The following is a 25,122-nucleotide window of genomic DNA, read 5'->3' as shown; positions in this document are numbered from 1 at the left end:
CCTCTATATACAGTTTAGAGCTTTCTGATGTGTATTCACCACTTAGCACACCCCTCTGCCCTAAATAAAGCTATTGCTCTTTTTTGATACAAATCCAGTTGAGTTTCAGAGCAGGAACTCTAAACAGGAAATATTAATTAAGCTGAAATAGCTGGACACAGCTGGTGGCTTTCCAAGTGATCTGCCAAACCAAAGAAGGACTGGGTTTACAGAGCCACTTATTTCACTCCAGCAAGCAGTAAAAGAATTTTTTAATAAACCTCAGTGGTTTGCAAGTCCTTTCCCCATCCTAATTTAGAGGAATTACCAAGGTATGTGTAAATATTAACAGGTAGAAACTGGACATAGTAAGAAACTGCTAAATCACAGAGTCATCATAGGTTCATAGAATGGCCTGAGTTGGAAAGGACCTTAAAGATCATGTTGTTCCAACCCTCCTGCTCTGGCCATTCCTGTACATTCCACCACCCCTCAAGTGACCACAGCACAGTCCCATCCTTCAGACAAGAACCTTCCTGAAAACTAACCAAGCAGCTCTGGTTTAGTGCTGTGTGTGCTCATCATGCAAGCACTGACTGCACTATCTGATGCACAGTGAGACTCAAGTTCAGGCAATGTTTGCTTACAATAGACTTTGGCTAACTCCCAACACTCAAGGCACTAACTGGAGGTCAAGCTGACAAATGCAGCAAAACTTACTTGGAAACTCAGGGAAGGACAACAATAGCTTTTGAAAAATCTGAGCCATCAATACAAAATGGTAACTGACATAACTAATGGAGGTTGGATTGAGTACTCATTTGGAAGTGACCACCATTAAATTTCATATGATTTACCAGTTAAGCCGAATGTTTTGTTTTTATTATCACTGGCAATCAGTAGAATTAAATCCCATGCCCTAGTAATGTCCTACGAAGAGCACTTCTATTTGTGAATTATAAAAAAGATGAACCGACTCTAGCCTTGAAAAATTAAAGGATTTGTCATGTTTATCAGTTAAGACCACAATTAAGTACAGCTTCAGACTATTAAGAGAAAGTTCTTCAGCCCTGCTAAACCAAAAGAACAAGTTTTCAATATCAAGGGGATAAAAACTCAGCAAGGATCTAATACACTTCAGAATATGAAGCTTGGAGTGCTATTTAGCAGACCTGATTCATCCATGCCTCCTTGCTCTTTGTGTGTCAGCATGAACACGTTATCACTGTTGCAACTGACTGCTGGCAGTTCCCTGTGAAGTTAATGAGTTCTGAATTTATGCAAAGTCTCCCAGTTGGTGCTTCCACAACATCTATGAACCAAAATACTAAGGCAGGATACCTGTGGTAAAAGCATCTAGCTTTCTCCCAGTCATTAATTAATATAGCAAGCCAGGCTTCAGCGGCCATTTGAAAATCCTTCAAAACACAAAATCAACCGGCCTAGAAAAAAAGAGTTAACAAAAATGCATCATGACCCTGTTTTGAGGTCCTACATATCAATTTAAAAAAAAATTATGGCATATTCCTATAATATGATGAAATATTTCACAAAAAACAAATAAGAAATCAGAAATAAAATGCTTGGTCCTCAAAGCAATTAGGATTTGCAAAAAGCTGTCAGGACCTTGTGCAGTCAAGTAAATCTGCAACGACAGAGTAACGTCACAGATTTTTAACAGAATTATCCATGGTCATTCAGAATCATAGCCACTGTCAAATATCCATGGCTTAATAAGAAGGAGGAAATTAAGTAAGCCAGCACCAAACACACACCTCTTATGCCAGTAAAAACACCTTGTGCCTCTCCAGGCAAGTCCTAGGACATTAGCCACCAAGCTTCATGAAAACCAGCACTGTCATGCACATTGTACTAAATATTGATTCAAGGATTAATCATTTATATAAGCAAGGGGAAACTTTGGGACTATTTGAGTCGGTACCATGAAATACTGGTTTTCAGACTATAAAGAGAGAGATGGCACATACATGCTCCATCTCATATGCAGACCAAACAACTGGGGTCCCAGTCACTGACAAAAGTTGAAGTGTGCATCTAATTCACCCATTTGTTAAATCGAGCACAACTTATGGCTACAAACCAAGCAGAAAGCACTGCTCCTCTAAAAGTCAGCAGAAGCACCTCTAAATTTGTAAGTGCTACCAGTTAACCTAATGGGACAACCTTTTCTTACTGGGTTGGACTCTACGTGAAGAAATTTTCTCCCAAAAATCAGGGATTAATCTTTGATAATTCAGTGTTGCAAATACAGACCCCTAGAGTTAATAAAAGCTCGTATCTGACATTTCTCACTGCTGCACAGGGGAACTTCTTTTCTGCAGAAAGCATGAATTATAAATTCCACATAGCTACATAATCCAAATAAAATATTCTCCCATAACCAGATAATCTCTTTATAATAATTCTTATATGCACAGCATGGTTCATCTCAGCTATTTTCACAATCACTTTGCCCTAATTTTTGCAAGAAGTACAAGAAATTCTTTTCACAGAACTGCTTTTGTGATATGCTTTCTAAGGTACATCCACCAAAGGGTTTGGCTCTGCTGGAAATGATGAAAACAAGGGGCAGTATGACATTCTATTTAATAAGAGCAGCAGAGGAATGGCTAATGTTTTGCAGAATTCTAGACTGTTATCTTCAAGTTTTGCATTAGCATCCTGAAGTGGCAATTCAATTTCAGCCACTTAAATCCCAGTACAGATGTATCACAACATATTTCCAAGAAGACATGGACTTGCTCTAACTACTTTAATACCCATTTCCCCCTAACTGCAGTGATCAAAACTGGAAGATAATCTGACTTTTGACACACACATTAACAGAAATGGAATCAGAAGCCTGCAGTTTCTCCTTGGCTTATCAACTGCCAAAAACCCAACATGAAGTGCAGCTTTTACATGCTCCAGTGGGCTAGGTGACCTCCATCCTCAGAGCATGTGAACATGCTGTTCCTGTTACTATTCTTAGAACTGCAAGTCCCTTTTTTCCCCTTTATATAAAAGGGAAATTAAGATTAGAGATCTAGACAGACCCACTGGCCCAGAAGAGACGGTAGGGGCAGAGAGGAATGGTTGATTCTTTCCCTGGACAATGACACAATTTTCCTGCAAGATCCTTTGAAGTTTTAGAATTCTAAGCTTAGAAAAGAAAGCTTTTCCTGCTGTTTCCATATCACATGGATCCTGTGGAAGCCTATTGCACACTTAATTCCCATGCTATCCACACACCTCTCAGCTTTTCCTCAAGGGATATCATGCTTGGTTTCTCTTCCTCCACATGTATTCCAGAGGCAGATGCTATAATAAACAAGATGTAGGTATGGAGCAGTGCCTGGTGCTTTTGAAATAATTCTACATTCACTACCACTAGGGCTCAATGCCACAACTAAAAAGACACCAGATAATTTGGATGACGCAGGCTGTACTTATGCTAATCTAATTTGCCTCTGGAACAAAAATGTCCCACAGAAGCATTAGTGGAAGTGCTACTGCAGAGGGGAGGCTGTGCAGTCAGAACTGGTTCCTCTACTGATAGAGGAGCTCTGCACACTTCAGGCCCTTGCTCCAAACTAGTGAAGTCTGGAAGGTTGAACCTTCACTAGTTCTGCTCTGTCAGCATGGTCACCTCTTTCCATGCATTGACTAACAAGCAGTGACTACACAATCTATATTTGGTGTTCAGCTGGAGAGTCTGCTCTGGTCATCACAGACAGTGCATTTCTCATTTGCATCACATGCATGTTGTTGGGAAAAAAAGTCATGCTTTCATACAAAGAAATATATTGGTTTTAGATAGATCAGTCACAAGATCCTGCCAGACAAAAGATTTGCAATGCCATCTCTGGTTAGGAACATTCCTATTATTTTTTTTCATTTCAATTAACAACATGCACCCACCCCATGTAATTCACACCGCCTACCCCCCTTCTCCCATTTCTCAGGTCTTCTCATCAAACAGCCCCTTGGATGCTGCAAACTTCAGCAGCTCAAACAGCTCCTTGGATGCTGCTTGGTTTCTGCAAACTTCAGAAATTTTAAAACTTGTCTCTTACTACGCATCAAGCTACTTACAACGACTGACAATAAAAGAAGTTTGATATTAGAAATTAGGCCCTACAATCGAGTCATTACCAGTGAGGATAAGACCCATGAATATTAAAATTATAAGTACTTCCTCTACTATGTTAAACATTACAAGTAAAAGCCTTTTTAATCAGAGATTTCTAAGCAAGCATCCCCAGGTACCTTCCTGTAGTTCAACACTTAATGTGTACTGGTGCATACTTGTCACTAGGTGCAGAACTCTACACTTACCTTTGTTGAACCTAATTATTTGAATCTCTCTTCTCTTCTCTTCTCTTCTCTTCTCTTCTCTTCTCTTCTCTTCTCTTCTCTTCTCTTCTCGTCTCTTCTCATCTCTTCTCATCTCTTCTCTTCTCTCTTCTACCTTCATGCTTCAACAGTCTTCAAGAAATTGTTTTCCTTGAACTAGCTAGCTCAAAATATGGGAAGTCCCATCTGCTTCTCTTGTCCTTTCATTTGTCTGCTTTAAGGCTGGTACATCAGCCAAGAGTGACACAGGAACCGTTCATTGTCTGGGGACACGACTTCAGCAATAGTAATAAAAGAGCTTAGGCAAGTGTAAATAAATCTATTCTGTATTTACAAATATGTGTTTAACCAACAGGGCCTTTTCAATACTGCAATACACTGCCAATATGTTTTTCTGCAGGGATTGCAGTACTTCCTCACTTTAAGGGAAAAAGTAACAGTTTAAGTCTGAGAACACCATCACAGAGGTATGCATAGAAACTCCAAACATGTCAAATTACCTTAGCTGACTATGCAAAAAAAGTGAAATGACCAACTGATGAAGACACAAATTTAACCGCATTTAAGACAGCTAAAGTTGCTTGGTTCTCCTGGTAAAAAAGATCTACTTGCCAACTGAAAGACATCTGCTTAGAAGTAAGGAACATGAGAGGCCACCACCAAAGCAGGCTTTCTCATCCCAGTTAAGCTCTTCCAATGTCTGTGGCAAACTTGCTGGAAAAACAGAAACCGCCATGCCCCAAATTCAGCAGGGGATAGGGAAGGAAACAATAATTAGATCAGTATAAGCAACTCTGATATTGATGCAAGAACCAAGACTGATTTTCATCTGGGGCCACATACAAACAAAAACGCTAAACAAGAAATAACCTAGGAAAACACTTTGCTTGGATATGGGTGTACTAAATCACTAACCTACATTCCCATGCAATCAGTAAAGCATGCAAGAGAGAAATGATCATTAGAATATTGCTCCTCTGTTTGGCTTAGGAAAAGAGACTGTCTACAGGATTTATTGGACTGAACACTGCAGAGCCCAAAAGATGGGTGCTCATATAAATAGGAGTTGGCTCAGAAAGGAAACTGAGAAGAAATTAAGAAAAAGCAGTGTCAGACAAGCACGAGCCAAGACACCATACCATGTCCAAAGAGGAACAATCCATGTCTGATGGTGCTGGATCCTGAATGAAATAGCAGCTCCTCAGAAATGCTCTAACACAGACTATTCCGGAAGCATGCTGAGTAAAGAGCTGAGGTAGGTTTGTTCTACCTGCTTCAGCACTGCACACAGAGTCTAAACAATGGGCCCTGATAGGCAGACAGTGCTGGGTTACAGGAGTCATCTGAAGTCACCTGATAACCAACAATTTTGTTCTACGCAGTAGAAATTAGCAGGCTCTTGAAGAATTTAAGTATGTTCTAGCAACATAACTTGTTCGCAGCAGAGGCTGAATCTCCACTAGACAGCCTGCCAGTAGAGCTGGAATACCTTTTTAATATGAAACAAACAGTACTCTCCCTTTTCCCTTCTGTATAGGAGATAAGGTCTTACCCATCTTCAGAGAGCCAAGACTCTTCTCAACAAAAGCAATGTGTGCTACCTTCAGCTTTACTAAAAATACACTTTTCTAAGTCCAAAAGTAAGATGACTGTGATTCATCTAGTAAAAGCAGTTGGGATGCAGCCTGAATACTCTGCATGTATTTAGGAGAGCATTTTTTTGTAAAGAAGTTTCCTGATGTGATAAATCTTGCTATCCCGTGAATTGGTGATGGATGTGTCCAAAAGTCAAGCAGATTTGCTAGCAATTACTCTTCAAAATTAAGCAAATTTCCACCTACAATTTCATTCACTCTGACTCAGTAATCCTCAGAGACAAACCAATGAAGCAAATGTTTACTTCTGACTGCTTAGCACAAAATGGACACCAATCCATTGCACAAGATGACATTCTAAAATTCAAAGAATAATGGTCCAACTACAAAGGCTTGAAGTTAAACTGATGGATTTACTAGTGGCAAGTGGCTGCATCACTACAATGTCAATTTTATAGTGACAGATACAGAATAACCTTGGGGGAACCTTATACTCAAAATGGCACAAGACTTCACTGAAGATGTATGGCATGTGCAAGTGTGAAGGGAAAAGTGTAGACACATTTCTACGGACTGCCTGTGGAATGTGACAAATAATTGATCTACCTAGAAGCTGAAAGCCAACTACTCCAGCCAAGGTCTTAAAATGTCAAGAAAAAAAACAAGCACACCATCATCAGTGACTGACTAGAAGTCCTCCCATTAGCCAGCTTTTAATCCTCTACCCCACAGATCAAATGCGTGATGGGGTCTCCTCCTCTATCCTTACCAAGTTCAGGCTTCAATTTCACCAAAAGTAAAACGTATCTCTAGACACTTCACAGCCCTTTTGCTAGGCTGAAGGCTTTCCTAGAATGAGGGCTGCAGACTTTAAGACATGCCTTGTTCTCCACTCTCAACAAATTCACTGGAATTTTGCTCATCTTGTCTTTTTACAGACCTGCTACTACCTACAGGCAGAGAGAGGATATAGCTACATTAGCAGCAGAAATTGCTGTCTGAGTAGGTATTAACACCACACTACAGATAACAAGCTCTTGGGAATGATGGTAGAATCCCAAGAGTGTTCTGTGCAGATTTAATTGTTCATGGAGTTCACTGCCCCCTTTTAAATACCTTTCTTCACACAGGAGGAGACTTCCAAATATGACTGACAGAACAACTGTAGTCAGAAGTTCTACAGAGAAGTGGAGAAGGAGGAGCAATGTTCCTGCAGAGACAGTGCCAACCAGAACATGCTCCCATATCCTAACATGTCATCCTCCAGATACAACAGCACATCCCTCACCACCTTCATTTGGGAGCCTGTGCTGGATCACTGCTGGATTTTCAGCCTGGCCTGGGGTCGTAATAGAAATATTCCTGTACCCCTGCACCACAGGCCTGACACAGGACAGGGAAGTGACAGGACAGAATCCCAATTAACTGAAGTATTCAGGAGGCAATCTTTAGGCTACTGCTATAGATCACATGACACCACATAAAAAAAAGCTGTATAACTAGTAGCACCACTATCTGAAATATTTTTTTTCAGGACATATAGTACTGCAACATTACAAATCTCATGTCCTGTGAGCATTCACAAAACATGTAGCTGTGTAACCCCTGGGCTACATTACAATTAATATATATAAGGACACCATTTTCATTTTAGAAACTTTATCCTTCTAGAAAGATAAGGGTTTTGTGTACCTGCACTATAGACCTAATGTTATATTAACATATTATTTATAAGCCCTACACATACAGCCTTTCTTTTTGCTTTAGTTACTCTTGGTTTTCTGTTCTTCAGAAAGAAGTTTTCCTCATTTTACAGAGAGATGTTAGCATGCAGCACAACTTTTTAAGGTGAGATAGGCAGTATTCTGCAAAAATAAAGAATGCAGATTTTATGAGCATACTGATCACTCATACTCTCTGCTGACTAAAACTGCAGTTTGTTTTTTTAAAAACTAAGTATCTGGTAGATAATATAATATGTTTTTATTATCTTCTGGTGTTAAAACAAACAAAGCTGTACAGAAATACATCTTCCGTACCTTCAAAATTTCTGAAAATTTTGCACTTTCAGGACTGGTGCAGATTTGGCATCTCAGCTGAAGAGCCAGCAGTATCACTGCAGGATTTGGCTGAACAAAATCCCTGGTTTGGCTGTCATCATCGTAACTAGAGCTACCAGCCTGAGGCCCCTGCTGGCAAGGAACCAGACTCAGATATGATTCAGACTGAGATATAGGAACCACCAGCCCAATTTCTCTAGAAAGAGCTCCTGTTTTTCATGTGGGCTGAAAACTGGGAAACTGAAATACTGCATTCCTGCTGCTTTCAGAAAGTGAGCCAAAGTCTTAGAAGTTTGTGTAAAAGCTCCACTGTAGCTGCTGCTTCAGACAGATGTGCTCTTAGGAAATGTGGTACTGATGCCATGTAAGCAAAAGCACTTTTACTCTACTTTCATGTTTGTGCTAAGAACAGAAACTGCCTGTGTCAGTCTATGGGAGCAAGGTGTGATCCAACACTGTCACCTGTCAGTTTGCCATCACATGCCAGCCAGGGCTTGGTGCATGCTGGAGACATGGACTGGGGAGACATCCGTGTTCCAGCAGATTCAAGATACAGCCCCACTGCACTGTGCTCAGTACATTTCATTTTAACAAAAATACCAAGGGTTTGGCAAGAGTTTATTTAACAATCTAAAAGACAGATTTAAAAATCACAAGGAGAGTGTGCAGTGAGAAGAAAAGATGGCTCTACATACAACTACAAGGTCAGCCATTCTTATTTCAAAGGGAATTTAATTTCTTTTCTGTCTGCAGCATCCTCACTGAGCAAGTTTCCCTTCATCCCTCTCTCCCTTTAATGTCTACCACTGTAATAAGAATTTTTTCTTAGGATACCTTCCCAGCAAAAAACTTGGGAGAAAACAAATCATCACAACAAACGCAACACCACCAACAGACCAGGAAAAATTGACTAGTTGGAAGTTAAGACATCAAATACCAACTTCATCAGCCAAGATAGCTATCTACCAAGTGTAAGTGTCCCAGAATTAATGAATTTCAGGCCTCATCACATACCTGCAAACCCTGAATTGATTTTATCTGGAAATAACTCACCACTCTGCAGCTAAGGAAGAGAGATTTTTCTGTGAGTGCAGAATTATCACAACAGGTCGAGTTGGAAATGCACAGAATCTAAGTAGGACAGAGTTCCTGCAGTTGAGCTTGCATCATGCTGATAAGGATGACGTGACACAAAGCATTAGGAGTAAACAAAACACACTGTAAATTCTTTTATATTAATTTTAAAAGGAAGAAATTTTTAGGATGGAAGCCAGATGTGACCAATATACAAGAAGAGAAATGTGGATCTGAACAAAAAATTCCATTTGCATTGACAGGCATGGCAGGAATGTGAACAAGTGCCAGCTACCAGCCTGTCTTCTCTTCCAGGATGAAAATGTACAGAGTAGTACCACAATATCAAAATAGGCCGTGTAATGTGTCCCTCCAAGATTTGAAACACTTGGCCTCATCCCATCTGACAACTGGATGGATGTTTAACCAGGTTAAGCCAGGTTACCAGGTACCATATGCCATCTTGTCCACCTGCACATAGCAACTCTGCCTCATTAAGTCTTGTGCTGTACCTCTCCTTTGGGTCTGCATCAGTTACCCAGCAGTTCTCAAAACATATTTGTAGCAATCACACAGAGTCAAGTCAGCTTGCCTGACTTCACAATGCTTATCCAAACAAGCTCGAAAGAGAAGGAAAATTACTGCCCGCCTTATTAATTTCACATCACTGCATCCAATGTGAAGTGTTGGAGGGCACATATGACAGACCTGGCCAACATGCAACCTGCAGGCCAAATGCTTCTCAGCTCTGCAACACAATCCCTATCTCACTTGTTATCAGCAAAGAGAAACCTGGAGGAACCAGGCATCCTGGTAGGCTTTGTCCAGTAGTAGATTTTTTTCTGTAGTAGTTGGGTGCTGCCCTTAGCCTTGCAATGGGAAGCTAATGCAGATCTTGCTGGGAGACAAGGCTATCAAAAAGACAGTGTTGCTCAACCAGACACATTTGAGCTTTAAAGAACACAGTTTTGCAAAAGAGACATGTCAGGTTCTCTGTCCCTGCTATGTAAATAAAGCACTGGTTATTGTCAGCAGGTAAAGTCAGTAGGCATCAGACATCTCTCACCCCTGACAGACAGCTGATCAATAAATAGTGTAAGTGTCAGTGGCAGGTCTGGAGGGCGGGAGGGTTCAGAAAGGTTTCAGACTGCTTTTTAAGAAAGGTATAGCTGCTACATGCTGAAGAGAAGCCAATCTTTTAATTTAGAAGATGGGCAGACCTGCATGCTGTCAGGCCTGTCAGATGGTTTCCAGGCAGATCAGCAGCAGTTGTCCTGGAGTTCAGTATAATGACATCAAAAGCTAAGATGACAATCCAGGCAGATGAACAGGTATTCAAAAAGCATGCATATTGGTCAACAACACAAAGTTTACGATTTTGAGCAAAGCCTAGCTTCATGAACCTCAGTTCAGGACCTATCACATACTGGCCAGCATTCGGGGGAACAGTGCTTTTCCTGCGACATCCTGTCCTGTTGGAACAGGATGAAAAAAAATAATCTAGTATATAATCTATAAATCAAGCAAAGGACCTTTTTTGTCTGCTTTTAGCAGGCAACAACGTTTAGAAACTTTTTTTTTTTAATCTATAGCTTCAGTGGCAAGTCACAATGACTTTTAGGTAGCACACGAATAACAAACTTTTACTTCAGCTGTCTGGATGTAGAAAAGAGTGATGGCCACATCTCTCCCTGAGACCATTGGAACATAAAGCTTTTAAACTGAGAAGACATTAACTACTGAGATGATAAGGTTATTCTGTACTTTCGTGCTGATTTTGACAGGGATAAAGTTCATTTTCCTCACAGTAGCTACTATGGGGCCATGTCTAAGATTTGTGCTGAAAACAGTGTTGATAACACAGGGATCTTTTGGCTATTGCTGGGCAGTACTTGCAGAATCAAGGCCTTATTCTGTTTCTCACCCCACCAGCCAGGAGCCTTAGTGTGCACAAGAGGTTGGGCAAGCACACAGATGGCACAACTGACCCCAGCTGACCACAGAGATATTCCATTCCATATGGTCTGCATATAAAGCTGGGGAAAGAAAAAGGACGAGGGGGGATGTTGTGAGTGATGGTATTTGTTTTCCCAAGTATTCATCAGTTATAATGGAGCCCTCCCTCTTTGTCTGGGCATGGCTTAACACCTGCCTGCCCAAAGGAAATGATGGATAAATTCCTTGTTTTGCTTTGCTTGTGTGCATGGTTTTAGCTTTACTTATTAAACTGTCTTCATCTCAACCCACAAGTTTTCTCACTTTCACTTATCTTATTCTCTCCCCCATCCTGATGTGGGAGGGAAGTGAGCAAGTGGCTGGGACTGATTTATTTGTTAGCTGGTTTTAAGCCACAACCTTAAAATTACAGAATGGGAGGGAGAGTGACAGACAAATGGTAATTGTAATGGCACATAGCAGTAGTATTGGCCAGAACTGTGATATCCAAGCAAATTAATATGACAAACCCCAGACTTGCAAGGATTCTTGCAAGTATCCAGTCCCTATCTGCAAAGTAAAGACCAGTAGCTACAAAGCAGAGGAAACCACCAGAAATGCTGTACCAGATTTGTTGCATCCCACTTCTGAGACCATTGTCAACATTTCCACACCTTTGGAAAAATCCTATACACCCAGTCACAGCAATTGTGTGTACAGACCCCCAAAACCAAAAGGTTTCACTGTTAGCTCCAGTAGTTAGAAAAGAACTTAAACTCTGAAGCATAGATTCAGATTATTCTTTTTTAATGCAAGTGTTAAAGTCTTTTGTGATTTTTTTTTAATTCTTCCATGTTGAAGGAAACTGTTTCCTAAGTTTAATATCACTGCTGCCCAATCCACCATCCTATCCTGAGACAACTGGTTTGGACCAGAGAAGTTCTTTGGATTCTGCCTGGTTCATGTCCATGCAAACATGCATGTATCTGCAAATTCCACTCTTCCACTATTATCATGGAGTTTCTAGAAAACACTTAGGAATACTGTTTTGTCTGCAAACAGCTTTTTCAAACTTGCTCCTTTCACTACTATGCCTGCAATAAAACAAATAAAGATGGCCATTCTTGTCACATTTGTTGTGTCTTCTATCTAAAAACACTAAGTAGGGAATGCAACAAGCCCACATCAAGCTGTATTGACAGTTTTCTGCCATACCACAAAGGTTTGAAGCCAAAGAAACAACCAACAAAAAAACCCCAACAAAACTACAAACAAAAACCTCCCAAAAACAAACAAAAACCACAAACAACCAACAAACAAAAAACCAAACCCCCTTAGAAAACCAAACCAATAACAACAAAAAACCCCAAAACAACCAAACCCAGAACACAACCCAAACTAAGCATAGTTTCAGAATTTATCAATACTCCCACAATAAATGTTTTTCTTGCCACTGAGGAATAATTTGAGTCTGTACACCTTGTAGAGCTTTTCTGTTCACAAGACATTTTTTTTGTTCTCAACTTCTCACGAACACAAGCTGCAACAAGGAACTGAGGTTCTGTTTACATCAAGTCTAAATAATGTATGGTTTTATATTCTAGAAATCTCAGAAGTGCTTCAGTGCTAGCATAAACCCCTGGCAATAACCTATCCTCACCTGCTGCCAAAAGAAACCGTGTAAGTATTTCATTAAAGTTGTTTCCACCTTCCCATACAATTCATATGCCTGTCTCACATAATCAGATGCTGAGATGGGAACTGCATACTCCAGGTGCCAAAAGGAATCAACACCTTGAGCAAGTGAGCCTGCTATCCAGCTTTCATTTTAATGCCAAGATGAACTGTATTTCAGCAGGTGCCAGGTTACTAATAACACACCTCCAGGCAGAGACTGAGGAACACAGGAGAACCTCTTCCAGGTAGAAAACAGAAACGGGCAAACACATTCAAGAATTCTGTGGCAGGCAGATAGGGCACAACACAGACACAAACAAGCCTGTAGCATTGGAGCAATGCAGCCACACACTCATAAGAAGCCTTGCACTACTTGATGATGGTCTAGTATCTTTCCTGGCTGCCAGCCAGCTGGCCTTCCTTTGTAATTAATTTCAGAAGCTATCAAAAGCCTAGGACCACTCTACCTGCCCACTTATATATCTGCAAAGTCCTGTGAGCCTGCAGACTTCATTCTCTGCAAAGATTCCCCAGGGTCCCATGTAGTAGTGTAACCATTATGTCAGACTCTTCAGAGCTCACTGATTGAGTATAATTGTGTCCACGACGTGAAAAAACATCCTGATACGAAAAACACGTGCCATGGCATGGCATGAAAGCCTCACAGACTGCTTTCCTTACGCAAATAATTTCGTATGAGCAAAGCTAATTTAAGAGAGATGTTTCTTTGCAGGACACCTGGACTTCACACAAGATGAGCATCTCCTCACCGCAGCTAAGTGTCGGGAGCAAGCTATAAAACCGTCCTCGGAGAAGGTCTTGCAGCTTCATAGCGCGTATAACTTCACACCCACCCCGTGCAGCTCTGCCGTCCCTGGGAGCATCGCTCCCTGCAGCTCCCAGCTCCGGGCTGGGCATAAACACCGCCCGATTAGACCTCACCTATCTTGTAAAAGCCAGTTAAAAGCCCATCCGTCCTAAGCGCCTCCAGCCGGGCTCCCCAGTCCCTCCGCCGCTTCCCCCTCGTCCCCGGGCCATTCCCGTGCCATTCCCGTGCCCGCCGGCGTGAGAACACCCCGGGATGCTCCGGGAGGAGCGGCGTTTCCATCGCGGCAGGAGCGGAGCCGCCCGCCCGCCCCCGCCCGCTTCTGCTACCGACGGCGCTCGGGGACACACCGGGGGAGGAGAAGGAGAACGAGGAGAGGAGGACGGGGGGAGGAAGCATAATAAGAGGATGGCCCGGGATGACACAGCAGCGGCCCCGGGCCCGCCCAGTGCCCAGGACACCCCGTTATATAACGGCGGCATCGCCGCGCCCGCATCGTCGACACCCGGGGGCGTGTGCCGGACCCCTCGGCACCGGGGTCATTTCAACCCGGGCACAGCGCGGCCCCGCCCGCCCGCCCCTCACCAGCGGCTGCATCTCGGCGCGCACGGCGGGCACCTGGAACCGGTCTATCTCCTCCATCATCTTGGCGGCGGCGCCGAGCGCGGCGGGCGGAGCGCGGGGAGCAGGGCGGGCGGACTCGGGCGGCTCCTCAGGCGCCGAGAGGAGACAGCAACAGCGACAATGACAACGACAACGCCCGCGGCTGCGGCTGCCTCATCGCCGCCGCTGCCGTGACTCAGCCGCGCCGCTTCCGGGTCCGGCCGCTGCCCCGCCCCTTCTGAATATTCATGAAGGGCGGGACCACTGACCCTCGCTCGGGGCCCGGATGCTGGGCTCCGCTGTCCCGCCCCTTATGAATATTCATGAAGGGCGGGAGCGCTGTCATCGGTCAGTGACAGAACGGTGGTCTGTCTGCGGCCTCGCCTTCTTTTGAATATTCATTTGAGGGCGTGACGGCCACAACTAGTTTTGTGCCCGGTCGCTCCATTCCCCGAGGCCTGCCCCTTCATTGAATAGTCATGAGAGGGAGGGGCCTCGAGCTCCAGGTCGAGGCCCAGCTGCTCCGTTCCCCGTGGGCCTGCCCCTTATTTGAATATTCATCAAGGGGGCGTGGCCCACTGTCACGCCCTGGGCCGCCGCGCTCTGTTCGCAGCGGCGGCTGCTGGGATGTACCATTCACTGCCTCGCGGGGGGTTGGGGGAAATGGCCGGGTCTATCCGTCGCTTCCGGCGTGTTGCCATAGCTGCCGCCACCAACTTCCGGCGTGCCTTGTGGGCGCGGAAGTGCGGCGAAGGGTGGCCGCTGCAGTGAGGGACGGCCATGCCCGCGAAGGCGGCCGACAAGCGCCGGCAGGTAAGGGCTTGCCGCGCTCCCGTTGTGGCAGCGCCGTGGGGACGTCACTGCTTGCACCGTGACGTCACACACGAATGACGTCACTGCGGCGCCTCGCAGGAGGCGGCGGCCCACCAGAGGGAACGTCGCTGTGCAAACCCGCTGTGACTGTTGCCCTCGGCTCCTGCTTTGAGCTCTGTCCTTGGTGTGACACCAACGGCGACGTCGCCGTTCCCCAAACCGTCACCCGTGACGTCACAATGTGCAGCGCAAATCTTTCCCTCCGGGTTCGCAGAACCACAGAGTCGTTAGGGTTGGAAGGGAGCTCTGGAAATCATCCAGTGCAAGGCAGGGTTACCTGGAGCAGGTGAAACAAGAACATGTCCAGGTGGTGTTTCGATGTCTCCAGAGAGGGAGACTCCAGGACCTCCCTGGGCAACAGCTGCAGTGTTCTGCATACCTTCAGCATAAAGAAGTTCTTCCTCAAGTTGAGGTGGAGCTTGTTGCCTTTTAGTTTATGGACACTGCTCCTTGTCCTGCCACTGAGTACCACTGAAAAGAGTCTGGCATCATACCCTTAGCATTCACCTTTGTTATATTTATATACATTAATGAGATCCCCTCTCAGTCTTCTCCCGACTGAACAGGGCTGGTGTGGCAGTGCAGTCAGCGCAGCCGCTCTCGGCTTTGTTGAGTCCTGGCTGCGTTATATATTGTGTCACCCTGTCCCTTCAGCTACGCGTGACTCCCTGAGAGTTCTGTGTCATTTCACAGAATTCTGTGGCATTACACAGCTGTTCAAACCAGCCTGTCACCAAGCTGCAGCATCCCTCACTCTATCAGCATGCCGTTTAATCCTGTGAAACTACAAAATACTTGGATATTTTCAGGCAATTTCATCATGCTTCCAGTATGCAACACCCCTTCCAAGGAAGGTTCTAATGCACTCAAGGTGTCTTCAGCCTGCCCAAGGATCTCCCAGCAACACTGAACCAACAGGATAAAATCCTTTTTCTTACAAAAATTTTTAAAATTATTTCAATTATACTCAACTGTAAGTTTTGTCTTTTTCCTTTTGCTTTGCTATTTGGTCTTTACTCAGCTCAAGCAATGAAGAGGAGTAATTTCATTTGCTACCCTTCCTGGCCCTAACCCTACAGTGCTGTGGGGTCTGTGTCTCTGAGACCTCATTATATTCCTTTGGGTCCTGTGTGGAAATCTCTGCATGCATCCTCTTTTAGGATGAAAAACTCAGATTAATTAATTCCTAGGACTTCTCTGCTACTGGAATATCAAAGAGTTTGATTTAAAAACAGATGATGGCCTGGCTGATAAAACTCTTTTATTAATTTGTTTAGATCAGTCCCATCGTACTTGATGTTAGGGTTTGTGGGAGGAGGGTTAGAAGGCATGTAAGCAAGAGTGAGGGGAATTAGGGGCTCTGACATTCCTAATCCCCTAGTAAGTACTAATAAGTACAAAGATAAAAAGGGCTTTATAAAGTTTTCAAAGGATACAAGCTCATGGTCAAAACCCACATCCACCCCTGGATAATGAAGATCTTTGTGCTAAAACTGTGAAAAAAAACATTAATAATGATGCAAACTAAACTGGGGATGAAATGCTTGGTCTGAATTTCAGGTTTTTTTTATTTTCAGAATTTCCACATAAATATTTTTATCCTGTTCAGTAGCCATTATCTCAAATACTCTGAAATGGAGAGGCTTTGACTGACATGTTTGAAAACTTAATGTGCTGCAAAGGCATTCCATTTATATTAAAGCTCTTGAAACACCATAAACTGTTTAAACTCTGAGTATGTTTGGCTTTTCACATAACTTTCGTCACAATAACTTAAAAGGCAATAATTTTAACTTTTCCTGTATTGCATTTCCTCTATTTGCTTTGAGCTTGTTAAATCTGATTGCTGTTTCTCATCCTTTTATCTCCTAGAATATTCTTGCATTGGAGGAGTTGTGAGGTTGACTACCTGCCTCTGAGTCCAGAGGCTTTTGCCTCTTTTTCCCTGACTCAGAGTACAGATAACATCTCAGTGGCTTTCGGAGTGTGGAGGGTGAATGCCTTTGCACTACTCACTGCCCAGCCAGGACCTGGTGTTTGATATCCACTGGGCCATAGTAGCCACTGTCACTGTAAAACAAATTGGTGGGTCAAGGTTTAGATTCCAGTTCTTGACAAGAGTTCTTGTATAGTACTATGCTCTTTTCCCCTGTCCCTGTGCTTTTTATTCCTCAGGTTTTTTTATATGTTACTTTATTCTGCTCTGCCTCTTGGGTTTTTCAATGTTGATTACTTTTACTTTGAAAATTTTCTTTCTGAGGTTGTTCCCAATGCTGGGATACTTATCTGTACACCTGTTCCCTATTACCATATATCACTTCCATATATTACCAAGTGATATATTACTATATAGCACTTTGCTCCTCCTCTGCTTTCATGACTCCATATTCTTCACATGCTTTGTGATCAATTCTTGTTTTTTGCTTCTTCTCTTATGTGGGGGTTGTCTGCTCTTCTTGTGTGCCTGTCTTGTATCTGCCTTCTCCTCTAATATCAGTTTCTTGCTTTATTTCACTCCCTTTTTTTTTTTTCTTTATCAAGGTGATTTCTGCCTCCAGTTCAGTCTCCAGCCACCTGATGGTGAAAATATGGGTGAAAATATATCAGAGTTGGGTTGATCATAAAAATTAAACTCTGTGGTGTTCCAGACGCATTGCTTGACTTGACCAAACCTTATTTATAAATGCCTGTAGGCTTTCATATGTTTCTGTACATTAATAAGAAATTTCAGTGATTCAGTGTTCAAAGTCTTAGAATAGTGTTGTATTTCTGGATCTTTGTGTTCCCAATGCAGTTTTGGAAATAACACCTATGTATATTCTGTACTTCAATAACACCATTCCTTTCAGAACTGAAATACATTATGCATAATTGAGCTAAACAGCTTTTTGTAGGGATGTGGACTTATGGAAAGGCATAATCCAACTTCCCTGCATCAGACTCAAGGGAATGGGTGTATCACATTCTCAGCTTCCCTGAAAAATGAGGTCTTGAGTATGGCAAACAGGACACTCAGAAGTGTGGTGTTAAAAACACTGACGTGTGGCAGTGCATGGACATGCAGAAAGTGTTAGGGCAGAGAACAGCACCTTGTTGGTCTTGTGTCAGTCCCATGTGTGGTCCTGGGTGATGAGAGAAAGTTGCCAATGATTTCGAGATTGTTATTTTGAACATGTTTGACAGGTTGGAAGTGTTTGTTTCAGATTTCTATGCCTTTGCTATGTAGCTCAAGGAAAGCCTTGAGTGAGCTGTATAGAGCACCCTGTGCTAATATACACCTCTGTGGCTGCATCCACCTCAAGAAGAAGCAAGATCTTGTTCTGGTTCCATAGCAGACCTTACATACTTTTGGCATTTAAAATACAAAACCAGACTGTTCAATCTTATCAGTTAGGGTTAACCCCACTGTGAGGAACATATCACTTAAGAAAGGGTCTGAATTAGGACAGAGAGGCATTTCTTGTTGCCCTTGTGGTTTTGCACATCCATTGGCATGGAAGCAGTGTTCAGTAAGTCATAAAAGAAAATATATCCCTTCCCCAAAGACAGAAAACAATGAGACACAGTTTACTTTTTTTTGTATTTTCTTATTTTCCTTTTTACTTTTCTTCCCCTGAGAAGGCTTTTAAGGTGCTTCCTTGCTCTTAAACATGCATTAAAACATCCATAGAATATAAAACAAACATTCACTTTAGTGTTGCTCAGAAAACATTATAGAATACATTTGCAAATAGCTCTTAAATTGGCATCCCTAGTGTGTGCAAATAAATATCTGCTGCAGGGCAGGCTGGAAGTGGCTTTGTTTCCATGCTGTGATTTCTTGCTCCTTGTGCCAACTGGTGGTTTACTATGGAGTTTGCTAATATTCAAAACAGAAATAAAAAGCTAGCAGGAAACTTATTAAATAGTTCTACAGAAATGCTAAGGTTAGCCATCATTATGTCTCTACCTTTTCCTTTTAGAATCCAACAAGCACATTACTACCTTACAAGTACATTACATTTCCCCCACAATTCTAGTTAATCTCTGTGCTGTGCTGTAGAGGAAGTAGGAATGACTGTCTCTGTTCAGGAAGATGAAGTAAACTTAACAGAAGCATTCTGTGATTGCTCAGCTTTGTAGCCTGATTGTGTTACGGTGACAGCTACCATGGGGAGCAGAAAGGCTGCAGGAATGTCTCTTTAACAATATTAAAAAATATAGTCTGGATTAGTCATTTGCCCTGATGAGTGTTTCATTAATATGTAATCAATTTTCAGCTCTTGGAAAATCTGCGTAATATGAACTGACACTTCATCTTGTCAGACTGACCAATCTGCTTCATCCCTACTACTGAGTTCTCTGGTATTTTAGGCTGGATCTATGAATCCAGGTCTACTTGTCCACCATTATGCTTTAAGCATAAGTAGAAATTTTACATTTCTCAAGGAACCAGTGATTAGTGGTGTCTGGCTCTTCACCAAACAGTGACCTATTAAAAGATCTAGTCTGAAAGGGATGGCTTTGTATAAATTCAGTTAAAGAGTCTCAGATCAGCAATTAGTGGCTGTCATGTCACCAACAAAAGGGAGAGCAATGTAAAAAATAAAATGTGGATAGAGTAAACAAGAAGAACAAGACCTGAATGTATGGTTGAGTGTGATTTTTTTATTTTCTCCACTGCAGGCTAATCTGGTAACATTACTAGGAGTTGAGGGCAAAGCTTCTGTTAAACACTGCATATCTTTGATGGTTGTCCTCACCATCTTTTTATTTTTGGATGCAGAAATATGATATCTCTTATGAAATGCCAGCCTAGTAGAGCTTTCTTTTAAAACTTTTTTTTTCATTTACAGCAATAGTATTTAGAAAGTAGCCAGTAGTTTCTTCTTGTTTTTGTTTTCCTATTTTATGACAACAGAAAAATTAAATATACATTAACCAGGCATCCTACCCAAAACACAATTGGAAATGCATGTTGGATAGCTAAGCAGCAGGAAGGCTCCCTGCTCAAGGACTTGATTTTACAGCAATTTGTACCTCTTAGTGGCTTGTCCGCAACAGAGGGAGTTGTGAGAAGGGAAATGAATATTAAATGTAATTTAAAACATCACTTTTCATCTGTTTCTTCTTTTCACTTTTATAATCATGATGGATTATGGTATATTTGCTGTAGTCAATAGGCAGTTTGTCTTGTAGCATTGTAGATGTCTGGCCCAGGGAAGAATTCCTAGGTGCTGCTATCATACACACCCTAGAAGAAGGATCCAGAAAGAAACAGTCTTGTTTCAAGTCAAACTTAGGTCTTCTGTAGCCTTCATTTAAGTAATGTGACAGTTTTGAGCTTCTAATATCTTTTCACTGTTGGAAGTGTGGAAATCTGTTAATTTTTTTTAATGTAAGATAGTCATCAGAGTAAAACGTGGTTAGCCTCCATTAATTCTGATTCTGGCATTTTTCTCTGGAGCACTTGAGCATCTCCTGGAGTGGTCAGAGTTATGATGGTGACCTGGAGGTGAGAAAGTCCTTAATGCTTCCTGCCTGTTCCTTAGTTCCCTAGCAACCATGTCTCCTTTTTTTTCCCCTGATATAAATTCCTCATGATTATTAACACTCCTCTTCTTGTTAATTATTATTAAAGCCAGGGATAGGAGCACATTTATTACCAAGATTTAGGAAGACTTAATTTTTTTTTCCTGTAGCAAGAATATGTTTAGTTTTTCTAGAATTTGCTAAAATGTAGCTATTGGATTGAACAGTTCTTTGTTGGATGTCTGAAAAAAAAAACAAAAAAACCCCACCATTCTAGAAGCTGAACAATATAAACCAATCTGTAGCAACATAACCTGGGAGGACTGAAGTGGGGTAGGAAACCTACAAAAACCAAAGTGTGTGACGATGGAATTAAGCTGTATATATCATAATGCCTGTGCCCAATGGGATGAAATGAATGTTTCCCTGGCAACCTTAATTCTCACATTTTCTAAGTTCTGAATGCTTCTCTTTGAGATGTTAATAATAGTCTGTTAACTTTTTTTTTTCCTGTAGCTAATGTGATACAGAAAACTGCGCTTGAATTTTAAACATATGTATGAAGGCAAGTTATTGTAAACGTCTTACTAGTGAATATACAGTCATTATGTTGATTCACAGTTATTTTATATTTGTGTTTCAGATGTGTTCATGACCTCTTCCCTATTGTATAAACACTGTGTGATGTATTTTAGGTAGCTGTCAGAGCAGAAGGATTACATTTTTAATCACAGTTTATGGGTAATGCATTGTTACAGTAAAAAGAAGGATGAGGAAGCAATAATAATCATCCTGAGCCATGGTGGCGGGACACAAACTACCTAGGTGGTAGTGTGGCAGCTAATGTGGCAGAGAGAACTTCTAAGAAACGGTATGAAAAAGGAAAGTGTGCTGGCTTTGGAAAGATTTACAAAGAATGGCAGCTTGCCAAAAAAACCAGCAAAATAACAAAGCACAGATACACCAATAAAAAGGGATGTCAGGACTGCCCTTTTCATCAAGCAGCACAGCAGTATTGTCTGTGCTATTATCTGAATTAGGAGGCTAAGTAAAAAATTTTGTATTTCTGACTGACTTACATTTTGTCCCCAGCTTGCTTCTTGTAATACTTTTAAACACATCTACTAGTTTTGATGACCTTCACCTACTTCTAATATTGCCAAAATACTAGGATCTCATTTTTCCTCATCTTATTTTTTCATCTTTATGCCACCCTCCAGCTGTGTTCCGAAAGTCTGAAATACTTTGGAATAAACCTGCAGCATAGATGGCAGTAGCAGGAATGATGCTTGCAGAGCAACTTATTACATAAAAAAACTTCGCTTTTTATGCTGACTTCTGTAGAGTACTGAGTCAAGTGAAGTTACAGTTTCCACCTTCTCTTGCAAGAGTCTAGAATATCTGTCAAATAAGTCATTCAACTTTTGTTGTTGTTGAAGTAGGTCTCTGAATTGTGAGGGATGTTTTCTCTGGGCAGGAGACAAGAGTTTTGCTGAACAACCCCAGAATAAGCTAAGGACCAGCTCCTTCTTAGACCACTCCAGGTATGGCTGTCCTGTCTTCATGGAGCACACATGGAAGAAAGCCCCAAACCCACGTTAATCTCTGTATGCTGGCTCCCATCCTCCCACTTCATGTTTATCATGTCTTTGGAGTGGGCTGTGTCCATACATTGCAGCATTTGATGAAGGATCTGTGTCATAACAAAGTAGTTCTAAAGCATAATTGTTCAGGTTGGAGGGATTGGTTGGAGCTTCTTTAGTTCAAAATACCAGACATAATAAGTATAATTTTATGTCCTGTCAGTCGTGTGTTTGCTCCCTGCTATAGGCAACTACTTTGCTTAGTTCAGGGAGCCTGAAAGTAAGCTGTCTCAGTCAGCAAGTAGAGGCTGGTAGGAAAGCAGGCATGAGGCATGGAGAAGGCTGGTAAATCTCACTGACAGATGCAATGAAGCCTCTTCCTTGAACACCCTCTCCTAGTCATGCACAACAAGGTTAAAAGCATGCATAGGGTCAAAATTAAGACTTTCAGAAACAGGTTCTGTATTTTGCAATAAACAAACGTTGCACTCAAAATCTTGTTTATGGGCAAAGAGAAGGCACAACTTAAAAAACCAAAGTTTTCATGTGAGTGTGACTGAAATTTTAGTCTAAGCATTATGGTTAATCCAGGTGTATTCATTAAAGGAAGTAAGAAATACTTCTGTGCAAAAAAAAAAAAAAAAAAAAAATCATGAATTGTGATACTGTGGTTAAAGTTGTTGCATGAAAGCTTCTCAGTTTCTACCTCTTTTCTGGTATTGTGCTCACCCTTCTTCCAGTGCTCTGATTCCTAAAGTTGATGGTTTGATTTTGCTGTTGGTGATGGTGTTGGTGAGGATGTTATGATAAGTTGTCAGCAACCAGAGACCTTCATTGTGGAGGATAAGATGTCCATTTTGATGGTCTGGAGTTTCTTTTATATGTTAGCTAATATATTTTCGCACTTCTCTTTTTCCATTGGTCTGGTGCTCCACATTACACCTGGTATTACTGCATATGGTGCTTTTTCAGTGTGCTAGATACTATTTTTAGTCTTCTTTGCTACCCCTAAACCAGATTTTCTTCAGTTCCCCTGTCTGCAGGTCTGCAATTCTCTAACTGGCCAGTGTTTAGACACTTATAGCTGTGGGGTCTATGATGTCAAGTATGTGCCCCACGTCTTGTCATCCCCTTCCTGTACTCCTCCATGTCATATCTTGAGTCTCTTCAGGGTCTCTCTATCATACCAGGTCTTATGTAATGTTGCATCATTAAATTCCAGTCATAAAACCATTATAGTACTGTACAAAGACAAGGGAAATAGAACCAACTATCAGGTCCCTGGTTGATTTGAAAAATTGTTAATGTTCTACTCTACAAACTCTTTATGGTATGGGAAGCATGGCAGGGTTTGTGCTGCTTCCTTCTGGTGCACTCATAGATCTGGCTTTTCTTTGGTCTCACTTTTGGATTTTAATACTGTTGCAGATATTTATTCACAGGTGCCTCTTCGGATAATGTTAATTGAAATCTGTGAACCTGCTAAAACTAATTATCCTCAGATCGCCTTGGCAATGCCTTTGCTAATGGATAAATGCTTTTGTAGACCCATTTACAAAGGATAATAAGTAAGCAGACTTTTAAGAATTTGATTTTGATTTGGATCTCAATAAAATTATGCTCTAAAAATCCGTTTAAGTCTCATCTAATTCACGCGTAACAGGGTCCTTGTCAGAGAGAACCTTCTGTTGCCCATTGCCAAGCAATCACACAAGGGAGACAAGCCAGCTTGGGACATCTTAGCCTCTCTGCTCTGCAATCAGCCCATGGTGGAACTCCAAAGAAAATGTTAGAACTTTTATTTTTCTCCACCTGCATCACAAAAATTTGTATTTCAAAATGAGGCACATTTTCTAAGCATAGAAATGTATTGTTCTGTTAATTTTCCATAGCTTTTAATATGTGTCTTCTGGAATAAAGATAATCCCTAATGCCTTGTTAGTAACAGCAGTTTTATGTGTCTTAGTTTGTACAAAGAGAAATGACACAGTCTCACATTTTTTTCTGAACTTTGTTCTTTGAAAATATTGAATTTCTGAATTCTTATTGTCAAGTCTTAACAAGTAATGGTGCTTGATGAACAAATGCTTGGGGATTCTGGGTCAAAGTCTTTATGGCTGCTTAATTGTTTAATACATATAAAGTAGGAGGTGGAAGAGAATATTTAATTTTCATAATGAAGGGGGATCACAAGGGGAGTGTAGGAATCTCTGTGGTGGCTTGTGCTCCTGAAAGTGTTCTTAAGACATATGAAAGACAAGAGAAAGAATAGATATTGTGATAAAACTGGGCTTTACAGAAGAAGAACTAGGAAAAACACATGAGAGAAACAAATGGTGACTTAAAAAGCAAGCAATGATTCTTTGAATTACCAGGTAGCTGTATTGTGGGAGTCCTTGCTGTGGAAATTGTGCATGCTAAAAATGTGCATAGATTCCAAAAACAGAATAAATTTGTGGATAAAAAGGTTCACTGGTACGAAAAAAGAAGGATAGCATTTCTGGTTAAAGTCCCTGTGGCAAGCAAAGAGGTCATCCTAAAGAGAATAGAATAGATACCTTCTTTTGAACAGTGTTGGTGAGAGATACTTGGCTAGGTGAACCTTTGATCTGAACTGAAAGGCACACTCTAATGTTCTTCTGAAAAAATCAGTCTTGCTCTCCCACTCCTTTGTTTTCCTTCCCTCTTGTCTAGTATCCCCTTCTTTTCTGTCACAAACACTTTTTTCCAAGTAACTCCTCTGCTTTTTTCAACCATACCATCAAATGTTGTTTGATCCATACCATCAAATGTGATCCATCCTGAAACTGTCCTTTCCAAGGTTTCTAATATTGTTTCCTTTGTTTGGTTTATCAACTCTCTCTGTTCCTTTAGGGTTCATGGTCCTGTCTGTCCCTCAGCATCTTCTCAAAAGGATCCTCTTAATTTCCTCTCCCACTTCCTGTCAGATTTTCACAAAGGTTTGTCAGTGTTGCCCTTCTGTTATTCCTTGACTCTGGGTAGTCTTCCTCTATAAGGCACCCTATAAATAATTATTTAATTGTTTTCCT

General features: G+C 41.6%; 2 protein-coding genes across 5 annotated transcripts in view; one reads left to right on the top strand and one right to left on the bottom strand.

Moving 5' to 3' along the window:
- The window catches only part of FAM219A (family with sequence similarity 219 member A), an 86,188-nt gene extending 72,041 nt beyond the window's left edge, over window positions 1–14,147 (bottom strand). For all 4 annotated transcript variants that reach the window (XM_062512975.1, XM_062512976.1, XM_062512977.1 and 1 more), the window contains exon 1: window positions 14,088–14,147. In XM_062512975.1, coding sequence (XP_062368959.1) covers window positions 14,088–14,147 — 60 coding nt within the window. The remainder of the gene's footprint in view (window positions 1–14,087) is intronic.
- A 689-nt stretch (window positions 14,148–14,836) lies between these two features.
- The window catches only part of DNAI1 (dynein axonemal intermediate chain 1), a 139,195-nt gene continuing 128,909 nt past the window's right edge, over window positions 14,837–25,122 (top strand). Inside the window, exon 1 of the mRNA XM_062513179.1 lies at window positions 14,837–14,918. Within this exon, the coding sequence (XP_062369163.1) occupies window positions 14,886–14,918 (33 nt within the window). The 5' untranslated portion in view covers window positions 14,837–14,885. The remainder of the gene's footprint in view (window positions 14,919–25,122) is intronic.

This window comes from Cinclus cinclus, chromosome Z (assembly GCF_963662255.1).
Source record: "Cinclus cinclus chromosome Z, bCinCin1.1, whole genome shotgun sequence".
Classification (NCBI taxonomy): domain Eukaryota; kingdom Metazoa; phylum Chordata; class Aves; order Passeriformes; family Cinclidae; genus Cinclus; species Cinclus cinclus.
The sequence above is the reverse complement of the archived record's forward strand: the minus strand, read 5'-3'. Positions and strand labels throughout refer to the sequence as shown.